Below are 17,896 nucleotides of genomic sequence, written 5' to 3'. Positions count from 1 at the left end.
TCCTTCGAACATAACCAGTGGTGCCCTTGGAATGAGAGGAACAAAGCAGAGAGTAAGAAAGACTTGAAAGCAGGAGGTGGCAGAATCAGGGTGACTCATCTGGGGAGTGGGTTTGCGAGAAAGTCATAGGGCAGAGAGGAGTTTGACAAAAGGCAGGATGGAGGGTCCTGAGTCAACTGTGTGGGTGGCATAGGGAGCTCTGGGAAGTAGGTGTGTGTGTGAGAGAGAGAGAGAATGAGAGAGAGAGAAAGAGACAGAGACAGAGACGGAGACAGAGGCCAAGACCTAGAGAGGGTCAAAAAGAGACAGAGGAATGTACACTTACATACATTTGTGTGCATACTGTGTCCTAGCAGCTGAAAGGGACAATGGTGTGAGGTTCCGTGTGTGGGGAAGAGACCGCAGGAAGCTGCCAAATGGTAATTCCGGAGCAGAAGCTCCGTCAGACAGGAGAGGGCAACACTCATTGGAATGTGTGGTCATCTTGTTAAAAATGTTATTTGTGTACCGGTGTGTGCAAGTGTGTTTGGCCAATATGGGTGTACGTGAGAGTTCGTGGGAGAATGTTCATGTGCGTGAGGGAGGAGTGGGGATGCAGCTCAGCTGCATGTGGGTTTTCAAGGTCTCCAAGAAACAGTTTTGTTTCCAAAGTGACTGGCCTCCTGGGGCCTTCAGCCCAGACTTGAAGGTTGTTTCAAGATCATGAAAGAGAAAGAGGGAGGGAGAGTGGGAAGGAAGGAGCACTTGGAACCTCAATCACCCCCACTGTCCTTCCTCCCGCCCCCTCACCCCACTTCTCTGCCGTAGTCCTGACTTGGGCCAAGCTCACCAACCCTGCTTCCTCTCTTCCTCCTCCCTGGGGCCAGCCCTCTCTGAGCAGTCTCTCCTTTCCCTCCTCCTTCATTCTCTCCAATTCTCCTTTCCCTTTTTCCTCAGGGCCTGTGGTCTTATCACCACTGTCAGGCTTCCAGGGCCTTCTGGGGGTGTGGGCAAAAATTTATTTTTTCAAGGAGAGGCTGTCTTGAGGTTATAGGATGGATGGGGAGTCTGGGAAGGCCTGGAGTGGCCATAACAAGTGTCCGACAAAGGTGCTTTTCCCTCCCCCTTCTTCTCCAGACCTCTCTCCTCCTACTTCCCGAAGATTATAGTAAACTTGTAGTAAGAAGTTTGGGCTCAGAGCCACAGAGTGGCTGTCCAAGTCCTGCTGCATCCTCAGTTTCCCCACTGGATCACAGGGACAGTGCTGGGTTTTCTCTCTATCTTTCCCTTGATATCTGCTCCTCAGCTTTTTTTCTGGTCTTTCTTTTCAATCTATTCCAAATGGATTATAAAAACTTCTTTCTCTGTCTCTCCTTGCTTTTGTCATCTTTCATCTTTTCCCAGATTATTCTTATCATTTTTTATTGTTAAAACCACTTTTAGAAAGGATTCAGAAAATGGAGAAAAGAGCACTCAGAAGAATTTCCCTCAGCTTCTCTGCCTCTGCTCCAATTCCACCTCTTTCATACACTTGCTGCTCTCTGAGTTGGATAGCTTCATGTTCATGTGCCCCCTAGACATCCAGGTGGAAGTCTAAGGGAGAATAAGGAAAGGATCAGCAGTGTAGCCCAGGGCCTGTGTCAACCTTCCTCCCTGAGCATGGTGGCCCAGGGTTGTCCTGGGCACTTCTTTCCACCTTCTCTATTATGCCCTGATGAGAAGGGTTCATGCCTGTAAGTCAGGCCAGCTGAGGTTGGTCCTGGTGGGGCCACTAGCCAGCTGTGTGACTTTGGATAAGGGCTACTCTCACTCTGGCCTTGCTGTCTTCATCTGAATAATGAGGAGCAGAGATAGAAAATCTCTGAGGTCACTTTGCATCTCTGACGATCCCCAAATTCCAGGCTTCTTCCTCCTTAGCTCATAGCTCAGCTCAGGTGAATCAAAGTTTCCAAAGGTTTTATCTGTGCGACAACCAACTATCGGAGACCTGGGTTCAGGAGATCCAAGTGGCAGATACCCCTATTTTGTTTATTAGTATGACCCACAGAATTAAGTTTAATCCTTTTAACTCCTCTTGGCATAGCAGCAAGGAAGGGCTCTGGGTTTGGGCAGAGACTACCCTGGTTTCTTACAGAGAGTTCCTGTGAGAGAGAACAGGGTCTGAATACCTTTGGGGGACAATGACAGGGCTGGGGATGAGGATGGAAGAACCTGACATTTCTTGGCTGGCTTTTAATCAGCAAATACCAGATGAGTCTATTTACACAGAATCTTTGGGCTGGGAAAAGTATGTCGGGGGTGATGGGGAGGCTGGGGTTAATGGGCCTTGCTGCGTGTGGGGGCAAGGGTCACAGCTGGGCCCTCTAGGGTTCCTGTTTGTCTTTGATTCCATCTGGGTTGGGAGGGAGCGGCCCCCCAGCCTCCTGAGGCAGGTTTGCTTTGGCCAGAAATCTGACCCAGCCACTGGCCCAGGGCACCCCGCCTCCCCATTCTCCCTATCAAGAGGCAGCATGGCTCGGCCCTCCCCCTCCTCCTTCCTACCTCCTTCTTTCCTTACCAGACCCCCTCCACTTGACCCAGGATATAGCTCTGTTTGTCCGGGCTAGGACAGGATGCCCTGCAAACATCTGGCACACAGGGCTGCAGCCTTACTCTTATATAACCAGCTCTCCTTGGGGCTGCAGGGAGCTGGGCCTCCTCTGTGCCTCAGTTTCTCTGCAAGTCCAAGATCCTTTCACTCTTGCGCTTCTGTCTGGATGTTCTCAGCACTTCCTGTTGGGAATGTGAGTGTCCCCTGGCAGACTCAGTCAATAGTACATACTCATTTTCATGACATTGCATTATTCAGACTTTATCCCAGGATTTGTAGAACACTTACTGTGTGCCAGTACAAGGTACTGGAGAGACTATTACAATCAAGGCAAGCAAGGTTCCTGTGTCATGTTCTGTTAGAATCTCATGCCATTTAGTCCCCAAACCCCTCCACCCCATCCCTTGACCTGATCTCCCCAGGGCCAGCTCCTAGCCCTCAGGGACTGTTCCTCATTTCTTCAAGCTCCCCTTACTTCTTTACCTCCATTTCTGCTGAGTCATACTGGGTGGGCCTGGACTCTGTCTCCCACCAGGGTGATTATCCTATCCCAAAGATGTGGGAGTAGAGGCTGGACCATGTGGTACTGGAAATCACCCTGGGCTGGACTGGAGGGAGGGCGGAGCTTGCCATATAGAACTTGATCTACCATTAACTAGCTGTGCAAACTTGAATAAGTCCTTTACCTCTCATCAATAAAATAAGGGCATTGGACTGGGTAGGAGTACTCACCCCCGGCTGTATATTAATGTCGCATGCTTGGGCCTCACCTCCAGGGATCATGTTTTAATTGGTCTGAGGTAGGGCCCAGGCATCTGTATCTTTTAAAAGCTCCTCAGATGATTCAACGTGCAGGCAGGGTTGAGAACCACTTAGCTAGACTGTCCCTAAGATCTCTAGCTCCTTGGAGCTAACAGTCAATGATGCACTATGCTGAGTCAATGATGCACTTTGGTACTTTGCATGTTTTACCTAGTTTAGTCCTCACAATAGCTCTATTTTGTAGATGGGAAACAGAGATACAAAGATACTGGGAAGCTTCCCCAAGTAGGGGATGCAGGCTACAAGCTAGTAAATCCAGGTCCATTCAAAGCTGTGCTGTCTGGTTCTGACTTTCTTGGGAACACAGAAGCTTTATTTCACATGTCTTAACTCCTGATTATCCTGCCTAATCTTCTAATTTTTAGGTTTGTTCTATCCAGTTCCCTATCCCCAGGGACATCTAGTTCAGGAGCTGCCATCCTCAGTGCCAATGCTTGATGCCTCAGTACCCACCTGGAGCAGGCAGTATTGCTGGCGTGGATTCCCCATCACCCTGTTCTGCCAGCTGGCTGGACCTATACCCTTGTCATTACCCCAGGCCCCAGCTCATTCTTGAGATGACGATTTGTCCTATACAGACAGAGGCAACATGGTAATGTGGTCCAGATTGCTGCAGGGTCAGAAAGCCTAGATAAGAAATTCTAGTCTCCCACTCACTGGACAAAGTTTAGCTTCTCTGAGCTTCGCTTTTTTTTTTTTTTTTTTAACAGCTCTAATATATAGGGTTGTTTTGAGAACTTAAATGCTCCATTATTTTCTGCTCTTGCTTTTCAATGTCCTAGCCTTAGGACTAAAAAGTTCCTGTTTTAGATGAATCAGATTTCCAGCACCCTTCTCTTTCCGGAGCATAGCCTAGGTTGTTTCCTGAGAGATGGAAAGTTTAGGCTGACACAGGTGAAGCTTTTTGTTGGCTGTGAGTGGAAGTTACCAGTGTGAGACAAACTCTGGAAGGAGCAACAGTGCCCACCATGGAAATGATCTGGTTACCAGAAACAAAAGACCCAGCTTCCCTCTCTCTCACTCATGCACTTGCCCACTGTCTTGCTCAATTACTTGGCAAATATCTGTGGAGTTTCTACTCCTTGCCAGGCACTATGCTAGGCATGGGGGCGGAGCCAAAAAGAGCCAACAGTGACCTTGAGATGCTCACAGCCAAATGGAGATGCAGATATAAATAAGCCCTGGACAACGCAGAGCAGGAAGTGCCATTAAAGGGCTGAGGACAGTGTGCTGTGGGATCAGGGGTTACAGCAGTGTCAGGACTCTGGGCCCACTCTCTCCCATGGTGAGCTCTTTCATCCATACCCTCCTGTCTGTTTCTTTGTTTTTTGTAACCTTTATTTCTGGCTTTGTTTTCCCTTCACTTTCCAACAGAGAGCTTTTGGGAAAATTCCACCTTGTTTCAGTTGGACTAGGGAGAAGTTGAATTGTTCTCCCTTCAGCCAGGGCAGCCAAGGGGTGCCAGGGCCCTGGAGAGTCCAGGTGTGGACTGCAGAGGAGGCAGTGGCTGCTGTCTAGAGGGAGGCCTGGGAAGAGCCTGTGACACTGGGCCAGAGAATGGTGACAAGCAGGACCCAAGTTGGCTGAGATGGCTGTGTGCTCCCGTACTCTTTCCTCAGACTTCTCCTCAAATTCCCTGTCTTCTGATCGGTGGGGAGAGTTAAAGTTCCCTCTACCTCAGGGATCCCAGTGAACCACATTTCTGTTTCCCCACCTAGGATACTCCAATGGGCTGGGACCTCAGAGTTAGGTGAGCGGGTGTGTGAAATTCCCCCATGTCCCTTTCTGCCCCTGTACCACCACACACATACCTCTCTCACTGATTCCTCTTTTCCCAGGCCTCCAGCACTGCATTCATTCATCCAACAAATATTTATTGAACTCCCATTATGTGCTAGGAGCTGAAGATACACTCGTGGAAAAAGTTATTTCAAAAGGTTGCATAGGCACCAGGTATGTGTGTATATATGTGTGCTCACATGTGTGTGTATATGATTAGGTGTGTGCAGGTTGGGGAAGCACAAGGAAGAAGAATGTTAGGAGCTTAAGTTCAGGTGTCAAACATCTTGCATTTGAATCTTGGAGCTACCACCTGCTAGCCAGGTGATTTTGAGTAAGCAAGATCATCTCTCTGGGCCTCCTTCTCTGGTCTGCAACACAGGTAACAATCGTGCTCCCCTGTGGGTTGTTGTGAGGACTGTGTGCGGATACATGCAATGCTCAGAGCGCAGTCCAGTACAGAGCAGGTGTTCAGTAAATATTAGTGAGTACTGGTGCCCCCTCTTTGCCTCACTCAGAGCTGGGTATGGACAAACTTGTAAATGACCTATTCACCAAATCTGTCTTTTGCCCAACCTCAGTGACTCAGAGGCAGCTACCTCAGCTAACCCTCTTCCGTCCCCTGAGGCTCATCTCCAACACCTAGCTCAAAAACCTCTGTCTAGCCAAACCTCTGCTATCTTCCATCCTTGATGGATACCCCTCCCCTGCCCCAGGCTGCCTGGTTGGGGAAGACATATCACATAGTGGGAGTTGCCTTAGCCCATGCCACCCTCCAGACATATGTCTGTGCCATCGGCTCCCTCTTAACTGACTGGAAATGGAGGAGAGGGATGGGGTGTGCATCTGGGGTGGAGCCCAGATGCCCAGCTTATGAGCTGGAGAGCAAGAGACTTGTAGTGGAGGGGATTCCGGCTCAGAGGGATCCATCCATGGCCTTCTGGAGTGGGTGGCAGCTAGCACTAATCCTGGGCATATAAATGGCAGGGCCTTTTCAGGAGTCAGTGCTGGATTGTGCCAAGGCCAGCAATGGTATTGTGGCTCCTCTATTCCTTAACAGCTGTTCCACACCCTGGGCATAAAGTTTAAGTTTGAGTACTTGGGAAAGAGTGTGGGCTCAGCTGGGGCAAGAGGAAGGCTCAGGGAGTACACACACACACACACAGACACACACAGAGGACACCATAATGATGTGGGTGCCTGGCTAGGGAGGAAGGAGGGAGAGGGTTCAGTGTGTATATGTGTGTGTGGGAGATGGCTCCGTTATTCTGCGAGCGGGTTTGGGAGCGCATGATGTCTGTGTTTTTATCATGGTGTGTGCCCAGGTATTCGAGTGTAAAGTTGTTTCAGTGCATCACTGTGTAAGTTGGTTGTCAGGTTGAAGGCAGGTTTTTGCTCCATCTCTGCCTTGCCTCTTTGCTTGAGCCTCTCAAGCCTCTCAACAAGTAGACAGAGAGAATGTTCCCTTTGGGGTGGGTGGAAAACATGGCTCATTATGGCAGTGTGGGTCAAGGCTTTATAAACATTCTTGTGTGTGATCTTTAGCATCCATCAAGCTAGGATTTATATGCATTTAAAAGAGAGAGAGCTAAGTACTATGTGTGTTTGCGGCATTTCTATATGTCTAACATCTGGTGGGTATGTGTGCTTGTTTCTTTGATGTGTTTGTCACTCTCTTTAAGGTGCTGTCTGTGTCAATAGCTGGGTGTGTATTTGTGAATGTTGGGTCCATGTCAGCTTTTAAGAAGCCATGTAACATGGGTTAGAAAAATAGACTCCTCCACACTCAGACAATCCCAGGTTCAAATTCGAGTTTGGTCGGTAACTAATCCATTAATCTTGCACACGTTCCTAAGCTTCTGTACACCTCAGTTCCCTCCCAGATAATAGTAGCACTGACCTCACAAGGTTCTGGTGGGGATTAAATGAGATCATGTTATGGACCTGGCACAGGTCAGAATATGTTGATGGACCTGTCTTTGAATGTGCCTCTCTGAGAACTATGTGTCATGGTTGTGCCATCTCAGCCAGATGATAGACTGTTTTAGGACAGCATCAGTCTTAATTATCTTTAATGATACTCAGGACATCTCAGTGTCACCTTGGTACCTTGTACATATGTCATCTTGAGGGATAATTAAACAAGCATGTGAAACACAGGCCTAGTGCTCATAACTGGTTGTACGTGGAGGGCGAGCGGAAAGCAGGTGATGGCAGTGACTACAGGCCCTGTGGTCTCTACGTACCCCTCACCCACGACTCTGTAATACCAGGCTTCCCCTCCCTCTTGTCTCGGGCTGGCCTGAGGCCTATGGCAAGGCTGCCTTCTTCCTTTCTCTGCTCACCCCACCACAGGCATCAGCCAAGGTGCTGGGTAAGCCTGTGCAGTTTTATCACGGGCCAGATTGGGAGGATACAGGAGTGTTTTCATGTCTATACCACATATCCCTCATTGGCAGCATATGCATGTGTTGTGTGTGTATGTGTGTGTCTGTGCATCGCTCTGTGGGGATGTGTGTGTGATGTCTTTCTGCACGAATTTTTCTGTGTTATCTCAGGTACATGCATCTGTCTGTATGTGTGACAAGCCTCATGCCTGGGGTTTGCTCTCCTCCCCACAGTTTTCCAAGTTACATAAGCGGCTAAGAGTGACTCAGGCCTGGGCTATGGGCTCCCCCTGCTGGCAGCCACTGGAACTTACAGTCTGGGGAGGAGCAACCGAAGAAACTGCAGTTTCCTCAGCTTCATAACTGCTGGAATCACAATACAAACCTACCCCCAAATTCCTGAGTAAACCTCTCATAACACTCGTACTGGGGTATGTTATTACTTACTTATGGTATGTCTCCCTGGTACCCCTGCATGTTCCCTGAAGGCAGGGGACCATGCTGGACTTGTTTCCCACATATTGAGGTCTGGCCTAGTCAGTATTTGTTGAATGAATGAATTTATAGGGTAGAGAGGCTTGGGAAGAGAGACAATTGGGTGTGGGAAAATTTGGGACTTTGGGTACGAGGTATGAACTCCTCATACCTTGGCTACTTAAAAGCTATGTGGCTTTGGGCAAAATGCTTAACCTCACTGAACCTCAGTCTCCTCTGCTGTTAAATGATACCACGTGACAAAATATGCTAGGAAGATTAGAAATAATATCTGTGGATGAAAAAAGGGGCTACATGTTAAATCTGACAAGCTCAGTGGAGGCCTCGTGGCAGGCCCTACAAACTTGGAGACTGTAAGTAACCACACAGAATGATTTAAACACAAAAATTCCTAACTAAAATCAGCTCATGGCAGGTAGTCCCATCCTAGGCCTGTAGTTAGCTTCCTTAATAAGGGTCAATCTTTACCTTAGTGAGCCTGCCTCTTGTCTTTTTGCATCTAAGATAACATACCTTTGAAAGGTCAGACTACTTTTTTCTAGGCCCCTCAACGTACAACCACCAGCAAAAGAGCACGAGACCACAGAATTCTCATTGTTATCTTGTTCCTCAAATACCACCTCTACGTGCTGTAAATGTTAATTATTAACTATCTTGTACCCATCAAAGTAAGAGTAGTATGCATTTCTCTATTTTGCCTTTTTATCCAATCCCAGAGATTTCCCCCAATTTGCTTTCTCTTGTTCCCTTAATCTACCACCAATGGATTTTATGTAACCCTCCTTTTGTCTCCTTCTTTGATTCGAATGTATAAAATGAGCTGCAAAACTGCCATTCTCTCAATCCATTGAGAATTTGCTTCTGGTAATTGTCATGTTTGGCTCAAATAAACTCGTAAAAATTTTCTACAGGTTTGGACATTTCTGATGTCAACATATCCAAAAGGGCCTTATCCTGTAGGCTTCCCATAAATGGCATCTAGGATGATGAGGAAGAGTTCTGGCAACATCTCTCAAGCATCAGCAAGGCATTAAAGCCACTCTACTTCCAAATAAAGGGACTGGTTTTCCTCCAAGAAGTCCTCTGTGCCTTTCAGTTTTCATACAGCTCAACCTGGCCTGTGCATGGATTTAGGTGAAATGAATATGGGGAAATCAGGCTGTGCATATGTCAGAGTGGGAGGAAAGGGGCATCCACTGCCCTGCTCCTGGACCTCTGATTTCCCTTGGTGGTCCCCAGCATTCTGCCTCAGAGCTTCTCTGGTCAGTCTCTGAATGTAGCTTCAATTGAACACCTCTGAGCCAGGAACTGTACCAGGCTCTGGGAATAGGAAGTCTGGGAAGGTCTGGTCTGGCTTGTGCTATGTACCCTCTCAGGGTCTGTTTCCTCCTCTGCTAAGGGGGTGGGGAGTGAGTAGAAGGGTGTTGTGGGAGTGGGAGTGGGGGTTTGAGGGTGAAGATGTTGGATGAGCTCCAGGGTAACCTCCCACAGAAGGTCACTCTAGCAGCCTTAGCTTTGTGGACCTGGCTTCTTTTCTCCCCATTCTGGCCACAACCTTCCTGCCTCTCCCTACTCTCCGCCTTCTATTTAGTGAAGAAGAGACAGAGTCCCTAGGAAAGAGGCCTCTTCCATTCTCCCACCTCCAGGGCAGCCCCCACCCCTTTCCAGTGCAGAGAGAAGACCATCTTTCTTCACTGGAAATAGAGGCTCCTTCACCCGAACCACAAGTTCACCCTCTTAAGTCTAAACAAAACCTCTTAGTAAGCAGTTTAAATAATTTAAAAAAGAGAACATCCTATCTCCTATTTTATTTAAAAACAAAAACACTTTATCTCTTATTTTGCCAAGCACTTTATGTGTATTATCTCAATTAACCCTCACAAATACCCACATCAATTTGCCAACAAGAAAACTGGGGTAGAAAGAGGTTAAGCAAATAGACCGGGATCACCAACCAGGAAGTGAAGGCACCCAGCCGGCCCGCTTCCTCTGATTCTGCCCTGAGGGAGTGGCAAACAGGTCTCCAGTGACCTTATGGGCCCTGACTCGCCCTTCGGCCCAGATCCTCCGTGTCTGGAACTCATGGGTCCCGCCCATGCCCACTTTAGCGGAGTTTGCAATGAGGCCTAGCGGCTCAGAGCAAATAACTGAATTTTAAGTGCGTGGCCACAGTCACCTTAACGACCTCAGAGCCCCTGCACCCAACTCTCATGGAGAGGCCGGCAGGTGCGAGGCAGGGTGCACTCTTACGTGGCGGATGGGGTTTCGCTGAGTCCAGGCGCTGCGGTCGCACATGGGTTGGAGTGGGGGCAGAGCCGGGCCCAGGTCCAGGACCGGGTTCCCAGCAGAGCCAGGGATAGGGGCGGGGCCAGAAGGGCGGGGCCAGGACTGAGGTGGGCGGGACAGTGACAGGGTCCGGGGTCCGGGACTCGCGTCTGGGAGGAGCCGGGAACAGGGGCGGGGTCGGGGCTAGGGCCAAAGTCGGCGCGGAACCGGGAACCGGGGATGGGCCGAGGCCCAGGACCCAGGAACAGGGCTGAGAAGGGGTCAGGAGGGGTCGAGAAGGGGTTGGGGACCAACACGGGACCGGGGCGGGGCTGGTAGCCGGCGACAGGGGCGGGGGCGGAGCCCGGGCGCAGTGGGGCGGGAATGATTTCCCGAGTGGTTGAGGAGGGAGGAAAAGCAGTGGGAGGAAGAGGGAGGAGGAGGGAGGGGACTTGGAATCTCCCACTCGGCTCAGCTCCGCTCCGAGAACCCACGCCTTGCGGCTGTGCTTTGCGCCCCCCACCCGGGCATGCGCCCCCCGAACCCCTGTCAGTCCAAAGCCCGCGCAGCTCCCTGGAGCCTTCCAAGCGCCGGCCTCGTAGGATGGGCTCTCTCGGTCCCACGCCGCCGCTGCCTACGCTGCTGCTGCTGCTAATGCTGGGTAAGTCCGGCCCCTGCGTTAGCCCCCAGCCCCGCCCGGCAGGTGTCTGCTACCTGGCACCCAGCCTGGCCCTCCTCTATCCTCAGAGACCTTCGCAGCCCCCTGCGTCCTCAGGGGGCACTTCCAGACCGCCAATCCAGTCTGGGTGGGTATAGGCACCCCAGCTCTAGGCCCCAGCCTTGGGCACAGTGAGGACCCACTGAGGTGCCAACCCTAGGGACCACCAGGCTCCCGAAGGCCAGGTTCCATCTCTCAGCCAGCACACTCGGATCCTGGGGTCACTGCACCCAAATGGTTTGACGCCTCTCTGCTTCACGCTCAGCTTCAGACCCAGCCTGAGGTGCCCGCCCTGCGTGGGCAGTGCCTGCCAGTCTTCATAATTGCCCCGAGTTGGCTGGAGGCCCAGGGGCTGATTCTGCCTAGGATCTTTGAAGTAGGTCTCCCCTAATTGCCCCCCCCCCACACACACACACATACATTTTATCCTCTGGGATTGGGCCCAATTCCCTCTCTCAGCCCCATCTCTGACCTGGGCTGGGTCCCTATCTGCCCCACTTGCCTTCTGCCAGATGGCACTTAGCTCTATAGCCTCCCACCAGTTGTCACTTAGTCTTAGTCCTCCTTAGTCTCAGCTTCCCTGCGTTGGGAGAAACAAGGTTCCATGGAGATTGATGCTGGGATCTCTAAGCACCCTGTCTCTGTCATGGTGGGTGTTCTGCTGCAAGGATGCGTGAAGGCAGTGACTGTGCGATTGCTTTGGGCATGAACTGGAGGGCTCCCTGTAGGAGACGGTCTAGGGAGGAGTAATGGCATCAAGACAGTGAGACTGCTTGTACAGATGTTCAGGAGACTGAAACCCTTGAAGTAACAGCACAGGGTGGGGAGCGAGGGTGAGGGTGGTGGTAGTCGGGCCAACAGGATTTGGAGCCGCCATAGTCTAGGAGCAGGCTGACAGTAGGTAGCCCCAGCTGCCTTTTCTAGAACTGCTCCACAGTGGCACCAACCAGTTTGCCTGCTGCATAGGTCCCTGGGCCCTGTGGGACTAGAATGAATCCTCCTTAGGGCACTGAGTGGGAGGCAGGAGGATGTCAGAGGGCCTGGTTGCCTAGCACTTGGATTGTTTTTCCCAATGGGCAGTGTAGAACAGAGATGAGCCCAGGGGAGGTGGGTAAGTGAGATGCACAGAGATGGAATAGCCTGTTGAGATCTGTGGGCACTTACATTTCATTTTGAAGATGAGGAAAATGGAGTAACTTGCCCAGATAACACATCTCCTGAGTGTTGGGTCTAGGATTTGAACCCAGATGATCTGTCTGACTGCAAAGAAAGTCTGTTTGTTCTCCCTTCCCTCTCTGCTAACACAGAGGGGACCTGGCTAGGGAGAGAGCTGCCTGGCAGCTGGTTTCCTAAGGTGGTGGGGGTGACTTTCCCATGGGATCTCCAAGCATCAGCAGTTGTGGATCCAGGAAGGTGGGAGGGGGCCCCTCTGAGCAGAGTCTGCCTGGAGGCCGGGGGTGATGGAGGCTGGGGGAAGGTGTCATCGCTGCCACCCTGATTGTGAAGTGCTTTCAGGCAAGGCCCTCCTGAGTCACACTCACTCACTGTCAGTGTAGAAGCTCTTAGCTCTCTTCAGTGTGGAAATTGAAGCCTGGGAGAGGAAGGGATGGGTCCAGGCCATATTGCTGCAGAGAGAAGTGGGGCTGACTCTAACCAGTCTGTGCTCTAACCGAGCTAGCACAAGTTCTTCCCGTGACTCAGCCACAGTAAGGAGCCTGGCTCAGTAGGAGATTTCAAAGGAAGCGCTTCTGGAGGAGCCAGAGGGCAGAGTTTGACCCCAGACTTGGTGTTTTCCTCTAGCCCCTGCAGGCAGGCCATGGGGATGCCCCTGGGAATGACATTTTGTTTAGTGAGGTCATCCCCTCAGGCCTCACTCACTTTGGAGCTCCCCATCTTCCTCTCCAGCTTTGCTCCTCTGCAGGGACTTCTGGGAGCCATCCAAGGACAGTAGAATCTTGGCCAAGACAGTGTACTTCTCTTGCCTTACCTTTTTCATCTGTAAAATGGAGGCAGAGGTCTGCCCTAGCCCTCCTTACATTCTATTCTGTGATCTCTTGTAGTGGGGCTAGGTTGGAAAGTGAGAAGCTGAGCCCTCCAAGCCACTGGAGTATCTTCTGGGGCTGGGTAGGACCTGGGAATGGGGGTAGGGTAAAGAAGAGAGTTTTGGCATGAGGAGAGAAAGATGGGGAGGAGCAGCTAGAGAAAGGGAGCCATATGTAAATGAATGCACACCAAACGCAGATGAAGGCTTTTGTTAGGGAGTTGAGGGCGGTTGCTTTGTGCATCAGCTGGGCCAGCATGGAATTATTGGCAGGCACAGGATGGGGGATCTTCTGTCTCCAGAGGCTGGGGCAGAGGTCTGTTCCTGCTTCATAAGCCTCAGCTGCCTCTGAAGCTCTGTAGGGTAGGAGAAGCAGTGAGCTCATAGCACAGCTGGAGGGGGGAGGGCAGTGTGTGGCGAGAAATGACTGGGTCTGTGCCCCGTCCTGCTCGGGCCACTGGCTCCATTGTCTGGAGTTCCCTGGCCCAGGTGACACAGCTGAGCCAACAGCCCCTTCTGACCAAGATTTTGCCAGCCTCTCTCAAGCGAAAGGGGGAACATGTGGTCTCAGAATCTCTTAGCTAGAAGGCTGCACTGACCAGGCCAGAGTCGGAACCACAGACATGAGTGGGGGCTGGGGGGAGAGAATCAAGGTACAGCTAGAATCAGGAAATGGTTAGAGCAGGAAGCAGATGTTCTTTCTGCTTCTCACCTGCCAGAAATGGATGTTTCTGGGTTCTGAGGCAAACCTAGCTCTATAGCAGCTCCTCGAGACCTAGGTGTTTTACCTCCCAGCATCCTTTCCCTGTTCTCAGAACACAGCCCAAGCTGCGTACCAACTTTCTCCATATTTCCTTTCCTCTCAGGGGCAGGAGTTAAGAATGGTGCTGGTAGTGGGGGTATACAATGGGGACCCCGGCATTTCTAACTTCTCTTTTTCTTCCCTACAGGAGTTGGGTGCTGTGCCCGGGAGGTGCTGGTCCCTGAGGGGCCACTGTACCGCGTGGTTGGCACAGCCATCTCCATCTCCTGCAATGTTACTGGCTACGAGGGTCCTGCCCGGCAGGACTTTGAGTGGTTCCTGTACAGGCCTGAGGCCCCAGAGGCTGCCCTGGGCATTGTCAGTACCAGAGATACCCGGTTCTCCTATGCTGTCTTTGGGCCCCGTGTGGCGGCTGGTGAAGTGCAAGTGCAGCGTCTGCAGGGTGATGCCGTGGTGCTCCAGATCGCCCGCCTGCAGGCCCAGGATGCCGGTGTTTATGAGTGCTACACACCCTCCACTGATGATCGCTACCTGGGCAGCTACAGTGGCAAGGTGGAGCTGAGAGGTACTGCGTCCCAGGAAGGGGCAGGGCCACTCCCCTAGAAAAGGCAGAAAGTCAGGGTCAGGAGGGACCTATCTAACCCCTCCCTCAGGTTTTGCTGCTGAGGAGCCTGAGGCCCAAAGAGGTTAAGAGACTTGCATAAAGTCCCCAACAAGTTAGTGGCGGTTCTGGGACTTTAACCCATTCTAGTCTACTGCTCTTCTTATTCCATTAAGCTACCTCTCGGTAGAGGGAAAGTGTCCTTAAGCTGTCTGGTCCCCTCTCCATTCCATGATAGGGTGACTCAACTCCATTCCTAGAGATGCCAGGATCTAAATCTGGGGGAGGAGGGAAGAAAGCAGAGATTGAGTAGGAGGAGTGAAACCATGTGACATTTTTGCTCTCAAGTTTCTTTGTCTTCTGAGAAAGAAGACAGAACCAGTTTTCTGATAGGGGTCAGTCCCAAATATAAGGGTGAGTAGGCGATGGGCTGGTTCTCTGAAATTTGACAAGTATTTATTAAGTGCCTCTTAGTGCCCAGCACTGTGCTTGGCACCACTGAGTTACAGCAGAAATAACATATCATGAAATCTTTGCCCTCCAGAAGCTGACAGTCTATGTAGAGAAATAGGTCATATGTAGGAAACAGTAAGGAGGGCTGCCAGCTCTCAGCCTCCCCTCAGTCCAGGTGTTCTCTCCAGTTCTTCCAGATGTGCTGCAGGTGTCAGCTATTTCCCCAGGGCCCCGAGGCCGCCAGGCCCCAACTTCACCTCCTCGCCTGATGGTGCACGAGGGGCAGGAGCTGGCACTGGGTTGCCTGGCACGGTCGAGCACAGAGAAGCACACACACTTGGCGGTGTCCTTTGGACGCGTTGTGCCTGAGGTGCCAGTGGGGCGAGCAACTCTGCAGGAAATTGTGGGACTCCGGCCGGACCTGGCTGTGGAGGCTGGTGCTCCTTATGCTGAGCGGCTAGCTGCAGGGGACCTGCGACTGGGCAAGGAGGGGGCTGAGCGGTACCGCATGGTGGTGGCGGGTGCCCAGGCGGAGGACGCCGGAACCTACCACTGCACTGCCACTGAGTGGATTCAAGATCCTGATGGCAGCTGGGCCCAGATCGCAGAGAAGAGGGCTGTCCTGGCCCATGTGGATGTGCAGACACTGTGTGAGTGTGGAAGCTGGGAGCCATGGTATCTCAGTGGGCACCGGCAGTAGGTGGTCATGGCCTGACCAGGGAGCCCACCTTCCCTAGAGCGAGCAGTCTTGTTAGCATCACTTCCCTCTGTACCCATGATGGGTTTTCTCTGCTCCGCGTTGGGCATGGAGATAGGAGGGCTATGGTTGAGGGGTGAGTCAGGCCCCTGGGTGTTGGAGATATGCTCATACCTGGGAGGGTCAGATGAATAGCCTCAAAGTTGCTGCTTTCAAGGGAACTACAGTTGGGTAGTCAAGCGTTCTGTGCCTCCTCTTGCTTCTGACATCCCTTCCTCTTCCTATGTTTCAGCCAGCCAGCTGGCAGTGGCAGTGGGGCCTGGTGAACGTCGGATTGGCCCAGGGGAGCCCTTGGAACTGCTGTGCAATGTGTCAGGGGCACTGCCCCCACCAGGCCGTCACGCTGCATACTCCGTAGGCTGGGAGATGGCACCTGCAGGGGCACCTGGGCCTGGCCGCCTGGTAGCCCAGTTGGACACAGAGGGTGTGGGCAGCCTGGGACCTGGCTATGAAGGCCGGCACATTGCCATGGAGAAGGTGGCATCCAGAACCTATAGGCTACGGCTAGAGGCTGCCCGACCTAGTGATGCGGGCACCTACCGATGCCTTGCCAAGGCCTATGTCCGAGGGTCTGGCGCGCGGCTTCGTGAAGCAGCCAGTGCCCGATCCCGGCCCCTCCCTGTGCACGTGCGGGAGGAAGGTGAGAGGGGATGGTTGGGCTTGTAGAACTCTTTTCCACTATGCCTCTCTCCTTTTCCATCAGCTGCCTCCATGCCTCAGTCTCATGCTCCTCTTCTTTTAAGATTGTGGGGACACCTTGAGTTTCCTTGGGTGTTGCTTGAACAGTGGTCGTGACCCAATATCCTCTGACCCCTCACCCTCTGACCCCATGGCCTTTTTTGTACAGGTGTGGTACTGGAGGCTGTGGCATGGTTGGCAGGAGGCACAGTGTACCGTGGGGAGACTGCCTCCCTGCTCTGCAACATCTCTGTGCGGGGTGGCCCCCCAGGCTTGCGGCTGGCCGCCACCTGGTGGGTGGAACGACCTGAGGATGGCGACCTGAGCTCAGCCTCTGCCCAGCTAGTGGGTGGCGTGGGCCAGGATGGTGTGGCAGAGCTGGGGGTCCGGCCTGGAGGAAACCCTGTCAGTGTGGAGCTGGTGGGGCCCCGAAGCCATCGGCTGAGACTACACAGCTTGGGGCCCAAGGACGAAGGCGTGTACCACTGTGCCCCCAGTGCCTGGGTGCAGCATGCCGACTATAGCTGGTACCAGGCAGGCAGTGCCCGCTCGGGACCTGTCACAGTCTACCCCTACACACATGGTGAGTGACCCCTGCCTTCACTTCCACTCACTGCCTTCCTCCAGCCCCATGCTCGTTCTTCCCTTATCATCTGATCCTCCTGTTACTGTCCCCTCTTTCCCTCTACATCACCTCACACGAAGAGTTCTGAAAATCCAGCTTTTTCCCCCCGTGTGCCCATCTGCCACAGGCTTCTTAGTGGTAGAAGTTGACATGTGTGCAGAGGGAAGGGAGCAGGCCAGAGATGGCTCTCTGTGAATGGGGAGGAGGTGGGTGCAGACAACTTGATAGAGAAGGTGCTGGAACTCCAGTGGAACAGTGGGTGGATAGTAGCGGCACCCAAGGCTGAATACAGCTATTCTCTCTCACCTAGCCCTGGACACCCTGTTCGTGCCCCTGCTGGTCGGTGCAGGGGTTGCCCTAGTCACTGGTGCCACCGTCCTTGGCACCATCACCTGCTGCTTCATGAAGAGACTCCGAAAACGGTGATTCCTTCCCCACCAGGTGAGGAAAAAGAACCCCTAGCCTTGCCTTCCCAAGCACTGAGATGAGCTGCTTGCTCCCCAGCCCCACCTGGAGGAGGAGCCAGTTCACAGTTCTGTAGGGGGCAGGACTAAGGGCCAGGAGGGAGCCCCACTCAGGCCTCTCCTTAGCCCATTCCACACCACATGCTCTCTCCAGTTCTTACAGGTGTTGACTGTCTTCCAGCCCAGCACCAAGCCCACCTCTGGTTGCCTGGATACCTTCTCCCTCTGTCCAACGTTCTTTTAATTTATTTGACCTACCCTTACCCAGAGTGGGGGGCATGGCCTCCATTCCCCACTCCTTCCTTTCCGATTCCTTCCTCTGGCCTTCTGTTGATCTCATACCCAGCCCTGCCCTAGAATTAGTTTTTCTAAAATGTGAATAAATTTGTTTTATAAAATCTAGGCTGGCTGTGTCTTCCCTGTGATGAGGCTGTAAGAGGCTGAGGGTGTGGCAGGGAGGTTGTTGGGGGTTGACAACC

The 17,896-nt window shown here is 52.3% G+C and overlaps 1 protein-coding gene and 1 long non-coding RNA gene across 2 annotated transcripts; both read left to right on the top strand.

The window, feature by feature from the left end:
- Positions 1–4,599: 4,599 nt before the first annotated feature.
- On the top strand, positions 4,600–8,953 carry LOC107508928. Its single transcript, XR_001596415.2, has 3 exons — positions 4,600–4,676; positions 5,230–5,344; positions 7,792–8,953. It is a non-coding gene; the product is annotated as an uncharacterized LOC107508928 (long non-coding RNA).
- Positions 8,954–10,680: 1,727 nt separating this feature from the next.
- On the top strand, positions 10,681–17,815 carry IGSF8 (immunoglobulin superfamily member 8). Its single transcript, XM_016139352.2, has 7 exons — positions 10,681–10,978; positions 14,027–14,404; positions 15,082–15,543; positions 15,883–16,290; positions 16,498–16,911; positions 17,264–17,394; positions 17,572–17,815. The coding sequence occupies exons 1-6, from the start codon at positions 10,702–10,704 to the stop codon at positions 17,377–17,379; spliced, it is 2,055 nt and encodes a 684-aa protein (XP_015994838.2). The 5' UTR covers positions 10,681–10,701; the 3' UTR covers positions 17,380–17,394; positions 17,572–17,815.
- The last annotated feature ends 81 nt before the right edge of the window (positions 17,816–17,896 follow it).

Source organism: Rousettus aegyptiacus, unplaced genomic scaffold, assembly GCF_014176215.1.
Source record: "Rousettus aegyptiacus isolate mRouAeg1 unplaced genomic scaffold, mRouAeg1.p scaffold_m13_p_17, whole genome shotgun sequence".
Taxonomy (NCBI): Eukaryota; Metazoa; Chordata; class Mammalia; order Chiroptera; family Pteropodidae; genus Rousettus; species Rousettus aegyptiacus.
This window is presented reverse-complemented; position numbering and strand designations above follow the sequence as displayed.

Excerpts from the sequence above, each read along its gene's own strand:
- IGSF8 (XM_016139352.2), top strand. The coding sequence starts at position 10,702 with ATGATTTCCCGAGTGGTTGAGGAGGGAGGAAAAGCAGTGGGAGGAAGA. Across the intron at positions 16,291-16,497 it reads TGTGCACGTGCGGGAGGAAG|GTGTGGTACTGGAGGCTGTG; the intron begins GTGAGAGGGGAT and ends TTTTTTGTACAG. Across the intron at positions 16,912-17,263 it reads AGTCTACCCCTACACACATG|CCCTGGACACCCTGTTCGTG; the intron begins GTGAGTGACCCC and ends TCTCTCACCTAG.